Source organism: Rana temporaria, chromosome 2 (assembly GCF_905171775.1).
Source record: "Rana temporaria chromosome 2, aRanTem1.1, whole genome shotgun sequence".
In the NCBI taxonomy this organism is placed as follows: Eukaryota; Metazoa; Chordata; class Amphibia; order Anura; family Ranidae; genus Rana; species Rana temporaria.
In genome coordinates, this window is record NC_053490.1 from 286,025,483 (window position 1) to 286,041,302 (window position 15,820).

Genomic DNA, 15,820 nt, shown 5'->3' on the forward strand with positions numbered 1-15,820 from the left:
GATTCCGGCACTTTTTGTTTTTAGAATCCCTTGTGTTAGATTAAGTTATGTGCCCAGTGTATGTTCTTTATAAAAAAATATGCCCTATTTCAGAGTTCAGCTTAAGCGCTCACATTGGACCGCTTGCCTCTCTCCTCCCACAACTGAGAACTACAGCGGGAGGGGCTGAGAATCCCCTGCTGATGACAACCAGGAGGAGGGGAGGTGAGGAGAAGAAAGTGGCGGGCGGAAACGTGACCACCGATTGGTGCTCTGAAATAGGGGCAAAGCTACATATTCTATATAAAGAACATACACTGGGCCACATAACATAATCTAACACTGGGGATTCTAGTAAGAAAACACAGTTATTTTAGCAGCAGGAGGGGAGGGGCGGGGAATAGATCATCAGAGACTGCTGGACAGGCAGGGAGTGATCGGGGAGAAGGGGATGAGAGGAGAGACAGCGGGATGACGGAGTTCGTGTAAACTGATCACGCTATTATGGATCAGCCGACATGATAAACATGGTCAGTTTACAGAGGGGAGGGCAGCACCAGGCAGGATAAACCAGGCTTTTTAGATGATAGAATGGGAAAATTACCAGCTCAAGCACTGTGCTGTTTTTCATGCTTTAAGAGTAACAAGATAAAAAAAATGAGGGTTACAATCGCTTTATCTAACGATTAGTATAGATGGAACTTGCTATAAAAAGTGCATAAAACACAGGTCGATTAGCGCTGTGAATGCCAATGTAACAGTGTACCAACGTCCCGATAAATAGTAACTAGGAATTAAGCTGGGCTATTGAAATGGACTTTAGGCGGTACAAGTAGATTAGTAAAAAGTACTATGGTATATTTATTTCATAAAAGTAGAAAATTTACAGAACAAGAAATGATATACAAAACTTTGTGAACATGATACTATAATATCGGCATATTTATCACAGTACATACATAGGAGAAATTTCAATAAAAGTTGATACTGATGCATGTATGTTAATTAAACAGAAATCATACAGCACCAGAAATTGTATAAAAACTTTAGGTCCTTAGTACTGGATCTGATATGCAGAGTGATGCTGGCTACCATTTCCGGACTCGCTTTTGGGACCTTTTTTGGAGTATATTTTGTCGCCTGACATAAACTTTTTTTCTACCTAAATATTTTTGTGCACTAGCCCGAAGTTTTTACACGCATATACCCTGATGTTTTAAACAACCTGTCACTAGCCTACCAGGCAGGCCAGGCATCCTAAGCATAATTGAAAACTCATAGTACCAAAAAGTACAAAATACTGGAAGAGAAAATGTATTTTTTTGGTACAAGCTGCTTTTTTGAATCTCATGGTCATATGCTAAGGAATATGTAAAAGAGAAGCACAAAAAACACAGATGTAACCCTGTGTTTATCAATCACTATTGCCAATACGTGGGTACCACACATTTTTAATATCAGCAAGTTTAGATGATATTATGCACAGTTTGTCATAAGCACTCTATTAACTTGTCAATATAATAATCATCTTAGTCTGGATATTCATGTGTGAACAAGCTAAACTGCCATGAAGATGCTTTCTATTAGGTGATAACTTCCTTATTGAATTCCTTACAATGTTTGGCTGCATGAAGACATACTACTGCCAGGGTCTTGGAAACACAGGATACAGCTGGGGGCTTAGCATGCTGGATATGGTTTCCTTCCTCAGTACAGCTCACTATTCCATTAATGTACAGGTCATTCTACTTGTGCTGGTACAGCATGACCCTGTGCTAACATTTCTGTTAACACTTTAGACAAGTATCTTGTTCGATTAAGATTAGACTGTTTACTGATCATGAGGAACTAGGCATGTTTCTCAATTCATTTATAACAAAGGTGGTATAAGTGTGGCAATTCTCAAAAAAAACAAAGATAAATTTGTCAGCTCTCATTATTGCTAGTAGACAATTGGACACAATTCAAACCTGTTTCCAAATCTTATATAAAAGCAGAGTCTCAACTTCTTATATTTAATAAAAAATTAGATTAACTTGACAGGAAAATGTACCTGTATTTTACCAAACCCTCAAATCAGAGACCCAGATCTTGCTCTGGTAGCTGGATCCCTTTTTTAAGTGTTTATCAAATATTGCAAAGAGAGAAAGCAGAAAGTAGTAATCTGTCTAAGCACAAGAAACAGCACTTCCACTGTGCAAATTCAATATGTATGATCAGATGTTTACATATCTCACTAGTGTGTCTGTCTCCGAATTGAATATAGGAAAATGGTCATTTAACATACGTTTTTAAGCTCTTTAGAACTTTGTAGAAGATTCATACCTTTTTTTGCTTTGAAGAAATGTGCATGTTGATTCTGAATTGGAGGGAATGGTTCATAATAATCAGGTGGTATACCCTCAGTGTTCTAATAACACTGGTAGATCTCTTTAAGCTTAGGGAGTAGCCTCACCAAAACTGAAATTATTATAACAAGGAATGCCTAAAATGTGACATGTATCTTGGTGCAGACATCTGGAAAAATCAGTAAGCTAATCACATTAGCATCATCAGCTGTATACAGAAAGACTTAAGTTGCCATCTTGCATTGAAATTGTACAGAACATTACAGCCATGACATGATTGAAAGGAAAGGTAATTTTTAAAACATTAAGTGTTTGTTACCTAAAAATAAATAAATAATAAAAATAACTGGATCCTGATTCCCTAAAGCTTGCGCTGTCTAATCTGACCTTCCTGTGTTTCCCCTCTCTGTGCTGACCACAATATCGTGGCTGCTGAGCCCCGACTACAGTGGTCAGCGTACATCCCTCCATCATCCGCAGCTCTCCTCTGTCCCCCCTCCCTTCCTGCCTGTCAGCTCCATGTATGTGTCTCTGTTCTCCGCCCGCAGTGCTATTAGCATAAAACAAATATTACAAATGGTCACTGCCAGCCCCCTTTATTATAGCTAGGCTTACCACATAGTCTTTTATTAAAACGAGGCATGAAATACATTTTAGAGCTATTTTCAGGACTGTATGTGACTCGCGGCCGCTCTACACCTACAATCCAGGGCTTCTTCGGGGGGGCCGGGGGGGCTGAGCAGCTACGTGACCTTCCCAGCTGACGTCAGGGGGAGAGTCAGCCACTCCGCAGTAGCCCTGAATCGGGAGGTGTTAAAGCGGCCACGAGTCATGTGACTGGCCTGAAGATAGCTCTAAAAAGTTATTTACATGCCTCGTTTTCAAAAAAGACTTAAATTGTGGTAAGCTGTCCATAATAAAGGGGCTGGCAGTGATTTACAGTTCTGCATTACCAACCACTTTAAAATACAACATGCCTTGTGTATGTATCAATATCCCTGTTAAAGCTGTTGTATAGGATGGGTCCCCTTGCCTCGACCCTCCCAGAGACCACAGCCCCTCTGACAAACCAGGTCAAGTTTACAAAGCTGCCAGTTATTACAGAAATCACTAAAGGTAATACCAGGTACACAAAAATTAAGCTGTATCAGAAAGCAGACACCAAACAGGTGAAGGAAGACAAATCTGAATATATTGTCACTCAGTATGGTTAGGAACGATAAAGACGTAAAAGTAAATTGGCAGAAGTAGTAGTAGTGCAGTTTAACATACAACATGATGGTAAAGATTGAAGCATAAGAATGGATTGGCAATGGATTGACCTACAATAACACTATGCACCAGGATCAGCATAAAATGTTGCTAGGTCCCTCTGGGAAGGCAGCAATGTGGGCTGAAAGTAACTGCATTCACAAGTGTACCTGATCGGAGACTGAATTATGAGGTTGGCCTCTCTTGTATCTCCAGCCCAGGTCCCACTGAAGGTGGAAACATGAGGAACACAAGTGTCGGCAGGTGTTGATAGGAGTGCTTGCAGGAGGCGATGTAGACCCTGGCAGGCTGGCAGAACATCGGGTAGGAACGGTAGCTCATCCAGCCAAAGTTAAAGGGCACGCCACACAGGCTGCGGGTTCAGATGCAAGGCTTAGAAGAGTTCCTAGCAGGCTTGAAACAAGAACGCGTTGTGATGAGCAGAGTTGATACAAATGACAGCTGGATAGGCATTTGAACCAGATGTGAGAGCAGAGCCAGGAACAGCAGCGTGGTCACAGGGATAGTTAAGTTCAGCAGCAGGTGGGCAGCTACTGTAGGTACCAAGATATAAGACAGAGATGTGGTCAAGAATGGAGCCAGGATCAGGAACTGGCGACAGAGCAGAAGCAGGATCCAAGTTCAGGTCAGAGAGGCAAGCCGAGTCAGCAACAAGGAATAAGCAGAGTAATAGCAGGACACAGGAAACAGCTCAAAGACCAGTCAGCACTGGAGCGAGAGCAGGAGACCCTTTAAATAGTCTGTCTAGCGCCAACATGTATTAAGTGCGCACCATGCTCATGTTCACGCCTGCGCCCATTCTGAGTGCAGGCGCATGCCTAGTCACCATTTTGCCAAGAATTCTGCGTGCATGCCCATTTCTATTAGCCATTCTTCGTGCATGCACATTTCTATTAACCAAACGTCTGGTAATCATTCTCTGACAAGACTATACTGCCAGAGTGCATTAAGGTGACCCATGCTAGGCCTAGGCTAACTGAATGGAGTCACCTTTATGTGAGTAGCGATAGAAACTTGTAGAATGACTTTATAGGGGGTAGTTCTTCACTGTGTTGTTCTGTTGGCCCCTTTTTTTTTTTTTTATCAGATGCTTTTTTATTGTGGTTTCGACATACAAAACACATACGTTACAAAATTTTACATAATATATTGCCCCACAGGTTTCACATATCTGTTGGCCCTTTACATAGAGTTGGTGCACTTAGCAAAAATCTTGATAATCCAACACGCACTATAGATGTCGTATAGGTGCAGTATACATGTATTTCGGGAACACTATAGATGTGGTATACTTAATATCCTACCTCTAGTGACTCAGTCCATACTAGTGAGTCACGTGACTAGAAACAAGCTAGAAACAGCAGAGCGTGCCCTTTCTAACTCCGTCACATGCGCAGAAGAAATCGCTGTACCGCGATTTGTAAATATCTCCTAAACCGTGTAGGTTTAGGAAATATTTCCAGCACCTACAGGTAAGCCTTAATATAGGCTTAACTGTAGGTGAAAGTGGTATGTAAGGGTTTACAACCACTTTAAAAAATCTATAAAATGTGGGTTATAATTTTATGGTAACTGTCACCTGAGGATAAAATAAGGTTGCAACCTTTTGGTGAACTTAAAAAAGGTCTAGTGACCAATTCAAGTAACCATTTACTACATATCTTTTTTAGGTTTAAAAATGGCCAGCCTATTGAACTGAGAACATCACCTCCTGGAAAATACAGGATACTTAATGAATATGGCATGTTAACCTTAGAGATCCGCAGGTAAGATCACATGGATTAAAAAGTAATGTTTAAGTTACAGCGACTTGATTTATTCCTAAATTAGCAATTAAAATAGGCGATGCAGATGCAGATTAGACAGAAAACAAGGTTTCAATTTATCCTTATAGCTCTTTTACACCCATGCATGGGCCTGCTAATGGTAATATAAAGCATATACTTGCCAATCTGCTGGATAGATTTAGCTGTAACAATAACTCTTATGAAAATCTTATAAAAACATACTATATTATGAACAAAAGATATTTTCTTTATCTAATACATACTTTACAGATAGTGAATTGGACACAGGTCCATTATTTGCAAATAACTTAGTATAACCAGACATAAGAAAAGTATAACCTAGTGAGGTATTTTATGGGATGAGATGAAAGATTAGCAAAACTGCCTTGCTGCTATAAAAATCAAGGCTTTCAGTTGAAAACTTTACCTAAATGATTTTCTTCTCAGTGATAATTTTACAAAAATGTGCTGGTTATTACCTATATCTGAACATAAGCATTGATCACAGATGTTGCACAAACATATTTAAAAAAAGTATACTTATATACGATGACAACACTGGTAACTGGTAATACAGTGACAACACCGAAGAAATTACATTTGGCTACAATGTAAGTTAGTGAGTGTACAGCTTATATAACAGTGTAAATTTGCTGTCCCCTCAAAATAATTCAACACGACCCCAAACAAAAAAGGGGGCGTGGTCTGCGCCATGGCCAGGTGAGGGTGTAGAGTTGAGAGGAATCACGACAAATCAGGTCGAGACAAACTTTGTTTTTTTGCATGACAGGAAAAACGGTCGTGTGTACGCAGCATAAGAGAAGATTTTGTAGTGCGTATGGCAGTCAATACTGATAAGACCCTTCTGTCCCTTCTCTTTCAAAATAGATGTTCCATGGAAGATTCTGCTGACTACAGTGTTGTAGCTACTAATGATTTTGGCCAGGCAACCTCCTTCGCTAATGTGGTTGTAAAAGGTAAGTAGTTTAAAGCATCAACAGAAATCGATATGTAGACAGAAACAAAAAAATGTTTTCCTAGCCCTGAAAAATAGCATAGAATCATACAAACATCTGCTGTATTTCTTTGCTAACTTCTCTCTTAGACCAGGGGTCTCCAAACCTTCTAAGCAGTCAGTTTACGGTCCTTCAGAGTTTTACAAGGACCAGACAGTGGTCAGTGGGAGTCAAAAGGGTCCCAACAATAGTGGGAAAAATTAACGCCCATTGTTTGTTTCAGTGGAAGTAATTGTGCCCCGTAATTGGGTCCCATTGTTGGTGTCATTGTTGGTGTCATTGAGAAAAACTATGCCCCATGGTTGGTGTCATTGTAAGGAATTGTGCCCCCATCCTTGGTGTCATTGTGAGGAATTGTGTCCCATCGTTAGGTGTCATTGTGAGGAATTGTGTCACATCGTTGGTGTCATTGAGGAAGAATTGTGACCCATCGTTGATGTCATTGGGCCCCTTTGTTGGTGTCATTGGGCCCCATTGTTGGTGTCAGTAGGAAAAACTATGCCCCATTGTTTGTATCAGTGGATGAAATAGTGCCCCGAGGGCCAGATAAAAGCAAGCAAAGGGCCGCATCTGGCCCCCAGCCACAGTTTGGAGACCACTGGCTTAGACCTATAGAAGGTTTTTTTCAAATCTTTATAGATTACATGTTATTCTTTGTGTTTTTTGTTTTGTTTTCAGACCATAAACAATTTAAAAGCAGGCTGGGACTCTGTCTCATATCCTGGTAAGTGAAACAGGACGTTAAAAAAACTAGAAACCCAAACAAAAATCTCATTGACCTAGTGGTGTATCTAAAACGTTTTTTGACTCTCATGACAAAGGTGTATTGGGAATTCCTATAATATTATCACCACTTATCATACATGTAAATGACCCTCACAGTATAAAAGTATTGTAAACCTAAACCTGATACATTGTTAAATTTCCACTGATAATGATTAGTAATGGTGGAGAGAATGCACATTTACAAGGTGAATCATTTTAGCCCTAGACCTCCTCTAACTCAAAACATGTAACCAGTAAAAAAATGTAAACCGTCGCCTGTGGGGATTTTTAAGTACCAAAGTTTGTCGTTATTCCACGGGCATGACATGTTAGGTATCTATTTACATATAAAAAGAAAATTATCCCACAGAGGGAACAAGATAAAGTATCCCTGGGGATAAAAGAGGGCTACCGAGGCAGTGATGGACAATGATATAGGTCAATAAAGTTTATTTAAATAGTTATACAAACATGCAAATTGTCGGGATATGTAGTATCAAATTACAAAATACAAGCTATAATTGCTATACTTAAAAACCAACTAGCAGCGGCCGGCCAGTACTGCACCAATGAACCTAGTTCATTGAGTCGTGCAAATGTCAACACATAAAAGGACTTAGACAAACATGGACAACAAATAATTAGGGCGGTCCGGACACCAAATGGATCACACCCTGCTGGAATTCCCGTACGGTAATGCCGTATATTTTTTCTATTAATAAGAATAGTAATGGGGAATTAACAGCAATGGTGCCCCTTCAGGAGATGGGTAAATAATGCAGTTACTAGGCAATATGCAGAATGAACTTATGCATAGGATTCACTGTCAGGAACAGCTCTTGAGCGGTATTGAAGATAATTTGAAATATTATAATGTTGCAAAATGCAATGATCTAGTTGTCCTGTATGGGCTAAAAAGGAAAGACAATGTTCCCATCTGTTTTTTCACTCCAGTGATTCCGATATATTATAGCAGTTTGGTGCAAGGCGCAGGACTCTGCATAATATCTGGGCTAATTTGTTCAAAAGTTCACACAATTGTATTGGGTATAGTGAGTCTTTGATAGTGCCTGATATTGAAATGTGAAAAAACGCTTGGGCTATTGATGAAAAAACTTGAACGATCTTACCGTCTCTGTAGATGGAGGTTTAAGGCCCCGTACTCACGACCAAACATGTCTGCTGAAACTGGTCCGCGGACCAGTTTCAGCGGACATGTTCGTTCGTGTGTAGGCAGTAACGGACAGAATTCCAGCAAACAATCGTCGGCCAGACCGTTTTCCAACGAACAAACTGTTTCCTGGTCTTGCTTTAAAACAGTCTGCTGGAATCGTGTCCGTCAGACATGTTCGGTCGTCTGTACACAAAAGCAGCGTACAAAAACCCCGCGCATGCTCAGTCCAATGAGGAGACGGGAGCGCTCGTTCAGGTAAAACTCGCGTTTGTTTGGGATATGGCACATTCGTCATTAGAAACCTTTTATTCTAGCAAGAGAACAATGTCTTAAAAAGGCGCACTAAACCACATTTTCTTGCCTCGTTTTATTAATTCTTCACTTGCTAGAATAACCCCGTTCTCTTGCTGATGCAATTTCAATAGAGTTGTCCCATACTGAAATGTCACATTTCTTGCTTGTGATGTAATCCTTTAATAATGTTTTCTATGCCAGACGTGTGTTTTGGTTGGTGGTCCTCCATAATTTATAGTAGTCATTTTTGTAAAGGAATGTGCATCTTTTTTTGTTTTTTGTTGTTTCTAGTTATGTCACCATTTAGTTTATTTTTTTTTAACAGTTTTTTTTCTTTGTATTTTTTTTTTTTTTTTTTTTTTAGTGTTTCATTTGAGAATATTAAACCATTTTGGCACACCAAATGTCCCCCCCCCCCCCCCCAAGGAGTGTGTCCTTAGTAAATGACCCATTGTATATTTATTAAAGGTTTGCTGCCTAATAATCCCCACAGTATAACAAACAATAGACATGTTTTCAAATGAAAGCAAAAAGCCTTTTATTCAGGCAAATGTCATCACAAAAACTAAACAGAACGGCAGCACTAGAATAGATAGCAAACTATATGCAAACTTGCATTTCCAACATGGTGAAGGATAAACTTCCAAGCCTCAGGAGCCAAACACAAAAATATGAAGCAGCAGCACAGAAACAAAGGAACCCAAACTGTGGTAGTCCAAACAATAGGTCCTTTATGTGGAAGGAAATGGAAGGCAGAGAATCAACGTTTCCTCCTCTTTCCAGCCTTCCCTCCAGGCAGCCTTCCAGCGGATCTAACACGGGGTCTTGCAGGTGGGGTCGATGTGGCAGCAGGAGGATGGTGTTCCGCAAGCCGGGCCGGGTCACATAGCCCAGTCTCTGGGGTCAGCAGGCCCCTCTGCATCCACCAAAGGACCTGGTTCATCAGGGCCTTTGCCAGTCTTCTCTGGTCCTCCTCCCCTTCATTTAAATCGTGGGCCAATGAGGCACTGAAGGCCTCTGTGGGGTTGAGGGGGGCCCTCATGATGGCGCTTGCCTCCTGTATCATGCGGAGGCTTGCCTCCTCCACAGGCCTCAACTGCCTCCTTCGGCCTGATGGCCTCACCTGGGGGGGAGAAGACTGGCTGGTGGTGGTTCTCCTGGCCGGGGGGACCTGCTGCAGGCCACTGGGCCCAGCCTCCTCCTGGCTGCCACTGACCCCGGCCTCCTCCTGGCTGCCACTGACCCCGGCCTCCTCCTGGCTGACAGACACCTGAGGATCTGCCACCTCCTGGCTGATCTCTTCTTCCTGTGTCGAAAAAAAAGAACAATTTTTACAATTTCGCTAAATAAAACCACACTCATTTTCATGTTTTCGTTTAGTATTTTCTGTTCATTATTACTTGAATACACTCTACTTCTGACCCCTGCAGTTGTCATCTCTGACACCTATTTGTCTGTACACCTTTTTTTTTGCTTTTTCCCAGCTTGGCTTTTCTTTTACAATATCAAATCATTAATCCAACAAAAATTATTTACGCCAGAAATATAGAGGAAACTACTATACCTCCTCATCGAAGGGTGGCAGATCTGCATCTCTGTCAGCCAGGCCCTCTTCCTCCGACTCTGCAGGCTGTGGTCATCTGGGGAAGGTCCGCTGGAAGGTAGCATGGAGGAAAGGTTGGAAGAAAGACTCGACATCGTTTTCCTGCCTTCCATTTCGTCCCGCAAAAAAGCCATCTGTTTATAATACCACAGTTTGGGTTCCTTTGCTTGTGTTGCTGCTGCTCCCGATTTTTTGCTTTTATTAGCTTTGTATGCTCTCCTGTATGTGCTTCTGAGGTTGGCAAGTTTATCCTTCACCATGTTGGCAGTGCATCCTGGCACCCAAGTTTGCATATAGTTTGCTAGCTCTTCTAGTGCTGCCGCTCGTACATCTTTATTGCAATATAATGCGTGTTTTGAATTCCACAGGATGGGCGTCTCCTGATATTTTTGGAGTAAGGCCTCTATAGCTTCCTTGGTTTGTAGTTGGTCCATTTAAGTTTTCTAAAAATTATATTTCTTTTTGAGTCTAGATTCAAAAAACATAAACCAAACACAAATAACTATTCAAAAGGATCAGCGTTGACCTTGATATAATATGTGTCTTCAAATTTATTACCTATATCTAATTACAAACACAGTCTCTCTTGTTTAGACAATGATTGGCAGCTCGGCCGCATTGCTTGTACCAAACATTGATTTGCTAGATGCAGAGCCATTGTTAACATTGCAGTAAATATTTTTAATATAGAAAACTAAACAATGCTTACAAATGACAGTATTCATCTAGGCACTCTTTCATGTGTAAATCTCATGCCCCTGACAATGGATGACATAAAAGACACTTCCTAATGACCTCTGTACAACCAACACTTGAACAATACTTTGCCTGATCTGAATACACCATTCAAAAACTTGACAATGAGGTACAGCATTGTTCACATCTCTATTTTGTGAGGTGTCCAAAAGCATTTGGATACCAAAATAACATTGTGGTACCCCCATAGACAGAATAGCTTAAAAAGGGTGCAACCAACAGCCCAAACCCCCATCCCATGTGTCTACATTTTCCAGGCCTCTGCTGATCCCATTTTTAATTTCCTTACCTTCCTGTCTCTCGCTCCTCGTTTCTCACGCTCGCCTAATTACCGCGTAAGATGCGTAATCACGGCGTGCACCTTTTAAACACTCCGCGTATTTATTAAACCCCGCCCTCGTCACCTTTGCTAGGCCCTTAATCAATGAGTTTAGGAAATATGGCGTTAACTGTGTATGTTCTGGATGCGCTCGAAGATTCTCCGCGTAACCGACGAAAACACGTTGTTTGCATTCTCTACACTCCGCGTATGTATTAAACGCCGCCCTCTTCTCCGCCCATGGCGTAAGAATTCATCTTTTCCACGCCCATAATCTCTGTGGGAAAGGAAAGATGGCGATGTCACACGAGCGGGCACGATGCTCTCATGCCACAAGTGAAGGGACAGAGGCAGGGACGTCCCGATCAAGGCCAAGAAGATACAAAGCCACTAATATGCGGTTCCAGGAAATGGTGGAGTTAGTTTACATCATGCGAAAGAAGGACTATGATGGTGAATTAGGGCCATACAAGACCCCTAACCGCCGAAAGGCACATATTATGGACAAGGTGGCGAGGAGAATGCAGAGGATGTTTGGGATCACCAGGTCCAAGGAACAGCTGAGGAAACGCTGGTCAGACTTAAAATTGAGGGAGCCACATCAGATGAAGAAAATACTTAAAATTCTGCGTAAAAGTAAGTAAATATATATTGGGGTTGGGGGGGGGGGGGTGGGTGATTGTCTGCAATAATGTGTTGGCATGTATATTTCACCATCTGCCTCCTTGGCCTGCTTGTAATTTTAAAGACATGTTGTCATTTATTTTTTATGACATAAATACCTACATATTTACAAATAGTGTTCTTAGTAAACCACGTAACATCACATAGTTTCTCAGAAAGGCTTGGTTATTCCAGGAACAACACACCTGGACATGGCTCACTGGCCAAAAACTTTGTTTGTAAACATTGTGTAAAAGCTAGTTCAAAAAAATAAAATTAGGAGAATGAGAAAGGCAAACAGGATTCATTCTAAAAACAGTGGGAATAAAGCAGATGTTTTCACATCTGCAATGCAGAGCACCTGTGTCTCCCCAAATCAAAAATGGGTTTTGGTAGGGTCTCCCAGAAATACTGTTTAGGGGGGACATCCATGTGTGTCACTTTGCTAAAAAGGGGCAGGATCAGAGCTTGCCATAGAAGTAATTCCAAAATGTAGGTTTGGTGAAAGATAAAAGTAACTAAATGAAAGCATCTTCTAAGCAATGTGTGCGATTTATGCTCTCCAATATCTGTGTGCTGATGAGTCTACATTTTTTTTTTTTTATTTAAGGGGAAAGAAGTCGCCAGCATTTGGAGGAGGCAGAGAGGGCCAGACAAGGCCAAAATCTTCCATCTCAACATGTGGAGGAGGAGGAGGATGTGGAAGGAGAAGAGGATGTGGAAGGAGAGGAGGATGTGGAAGGAGAGGAGGATGTGGAAGGAGAAGAGGATGTGGAAGGAGAAGAGGATGTGGAAGGAGAGGAGGATGTGGAAGGAGAGGAGGAAGGAAGAAAGGAGGAAGGAAGAGAGGAGGAAGAAGTAATTTTGGACTTAGAATTTATAGCAGATGAAGGGCAAGTGGCGGAAGAACAATTTGGCGAATTGAAAGAAGGTGGATTGATGGATGAAGGAGGAGTCCAAGATGATGGGGAAGTGGTGGAAGAAGGAGGAGTGATAGAAGATGATGGGGAGGTGGTGGAAGAAGGAGGAGTGATAGAAGATGTCGAAGAGGTGGAAAGGAGAAGCCCATCAGGTCAGTGTCACCCTAGCTTGATTAAAAAAAACATATGTAGATAGGCCTCATCGAAAACTAATTTTGGAAATGACCATTTTTTTTTTTTTTAGGGGAGGAGGATGGTGTGCCAATATTTTCACGTGCAAGTGCTGCTATAATTATTCAGCAGGTAATGGAGTGCAGCACTGAAATGCACAATATGCGTGAAAGGATGTTTGTCATGGAACAGAATGTAACAAATGTCCTTTTGGAATGCAGCACGGAAATGGACAATATGCGGCAAAGAATGATGGTCATCGAATCTAATTTTAAAAATATTATTGACATGATGGGCCGTGTCAAAGACTGAAACACCCCCCGCCCATCCCCCGCCCCCACAAACATTTTTACTGTTTTAATAATGAATACGCCAAAATTTGAAGATACACACACAGTGTGCCAACATGTGCTATCTGCCATCACAGAATATCTAGTGTCTGTGCTTTGTGGGTCCAACCCCCTCCTCCATCCTCAAGTAGTTGAGAGGAAGGGTTTGCTCCCACAAAACACAGACATTGATCACCCATGATGTCAGATAGCACATGTGGCCATTTGTCGGTTGAACCAATGACATTTGGCGAGTTTGCACTGAATGTGTGTATCTTTAAATTTTGGCGTGTTCCAGTGTGAAAGCACACCATGACTGACTGCTGTTGTGAGTTTTTATATTTTTCTAATGTTTTTTTTTTACTTTTTGACCATGTTGTACATTTTTGTATACTATAAAGTTTAGACCATAAAGAATAAACACAAAAAAAAAAAAAAAAATATATAAAAAAAATGTAAGAAATATTGGTTTTGGTGCATCAAAAATATGCCGAGAAAAAAAAATACTAAGGCGGTAAACACCCCACCAAAAATATTCTAGATATATATATATATATATATGTAAACAATAAATCGAACTATATTTGATAAACAAAACTGTGAACTTGTTAAAAAATGTATAATCTTCATAATATTTTTTGTTGAATTACCTGAAAAAAAAAAAAAAAAGTAAAAAAATTTTTTGTAGACTCCTAAGTACAAAAGCAGGGAGTAATGAAAAAAATATAAAATAATTTTTGGGGTCATGAACAAGCAAAAATTAAAAAACTTGACCTCAAAATGTACAAATGGAGTTGCTTCTTATTTCTAGACTCAATACCCTGTTTGTAGATGAGTGAATACTGTGCAAAATGTGGTTATTTACTAAAAGTGGAGAAATCAATTATGCAGTAAAATTGAAGAAGTTAGTTAGAGAACCAGGAAGACAGATAAAAAGAGAAAAAGCATTAATGACAAACAACTGTATAAAGTCCAATGGTCTAATTATTTATTATTTGTGAGAATATTCCTTTCTTTGGGGGCCGAATTAGAAAGAAATATGATCTGGCATAGCAATGGCCCCCCGACCCATGAAGTACTCAACATATTTGTCGCGTACCTCACGAGCTGATTGGGGGGCCAAGCCAGCGCGACCAGTGTCCAGCCCGGGAAGGGGATCTGAGGGTAGTCTTGCCTCAGAACCGATGTCGGGTAGGTACGTCTGGGAGTGCCTGCGTAAAAAGTTGTGCAAAATGCAGCAGGCAAATACAACGGTGTCCAATTTATATTCCGCCAGATGTATCGATGTCCTGAACAGGCGGAACCGGTTGGTGAGTATCCCAAAGGCATTCTCGACTACCCTCCGAGCCCTGGCCAACCGAAAATTAAACACACTCCTCTCTGAGGTGAGGGTCCTCTGGGGAAAAGGCCGCATGAGGTGAGGACCAAGCCCGAAAGCCTCGTCCGCTAGGAACACAAACGGAAGTCCTTCCACATTATCTTCATCTGGTGGCAATGCCAGACCACCAGCTTGGAGACGATCATAGAAATCAGTCCGTGCGAACACTCCCCCATCAGACATCCGGCCATTCTTCCCCACGTCCACATAGAGAAACTCATACTGTGCCGACACCACCGCCATCAACACAATACTATGATAACCCTTGTAATTATAATAGTAGGACCCCGAGTGGGGTGGGGGCACAATGCGGACGTGTTTCCCATCTATTGCTCCACCGCAGTTTGGAAAATCCCACCGCTGGGCAAATTGGGAAGCCACAGACTGCCATTCCTGTGGTGTGGAGGGTAGCTGTGGGGACAAACAAAAAAAGAGATTTAGTACTTTGGAATAAAAACATCCTACAAGCATCCTTGTGACACTTCAAAGTATTAAAATTGCATTCGAAAAATGTGCATGGAGAATTTGGGAAATGAAATATATAGGGCCACTTCATTAAGAGACTCCACAGCCCTCTGATGGGGACAATTAAAGTTTGAAGGGGGGGGGGGACACAAAAACCAAAAAGTCATGTTTTAAAAAATGGCAAGGTGGGTTTGTCCCTAGGATAGCATGCTGGACAGGTTAATATTGGGTAAGGGACAAATATGCAGGTAGGCCAAGAAAAAAACATGGACAGCTTATATCAACATGCATAGGGAGAAAAGGGAACGTTAGTTAAACACACAGCATATCTGGGAAATGAAAAATAAAGTTAGTTAGCAACATTATTACAGCCAGGAAACTTACCTTAATATACTCCTCATGCATAACTTTGATGATGGCAGCACACGTGTCCGGTATGATGACCCCAAGCGCCTGCGGAGAGATGCCTGTCGAGAACTTGAGGTCCTGCAGGCTCCTCCCAGTCGCCAGGTACCGCAACGTGGCAATAAGCCTCTGCTCGGCCGTGATGGCTTGGCGCATCACAGTGTCCTGCCTCGTGA

General features: G+C 41.4%; 1 protein-coding gene across 1 annotated transcript in view; it reads left to right on the forward strand.

The window, feature by feature from the left end:
• Window positions 1-15,820, forward strand: part of MYOM3 (myomesin 3) — a 145,018-nt gene that overhangs the window by 37,576 nt on the left and 91,622 nt on the right. Inside the window, exons 6-8 of the mRNA XM_040339383.1 lie at window positions 5,270-5,365; window positions 6,275-6,363; window positions 7,081-7,126. Of these exons, the coding sequence (XP_040195317.1) occupies window positions 5,270-5,365; window positions 6,275-6,363; window positions 7,081-7,126 (231 nt within the window). The remainder of the gene's footprint in view (window positions 1-5,269; window positions 5,366-6,274; window positions 6,364-7,080; window positions 7,127-15,820) is intronic.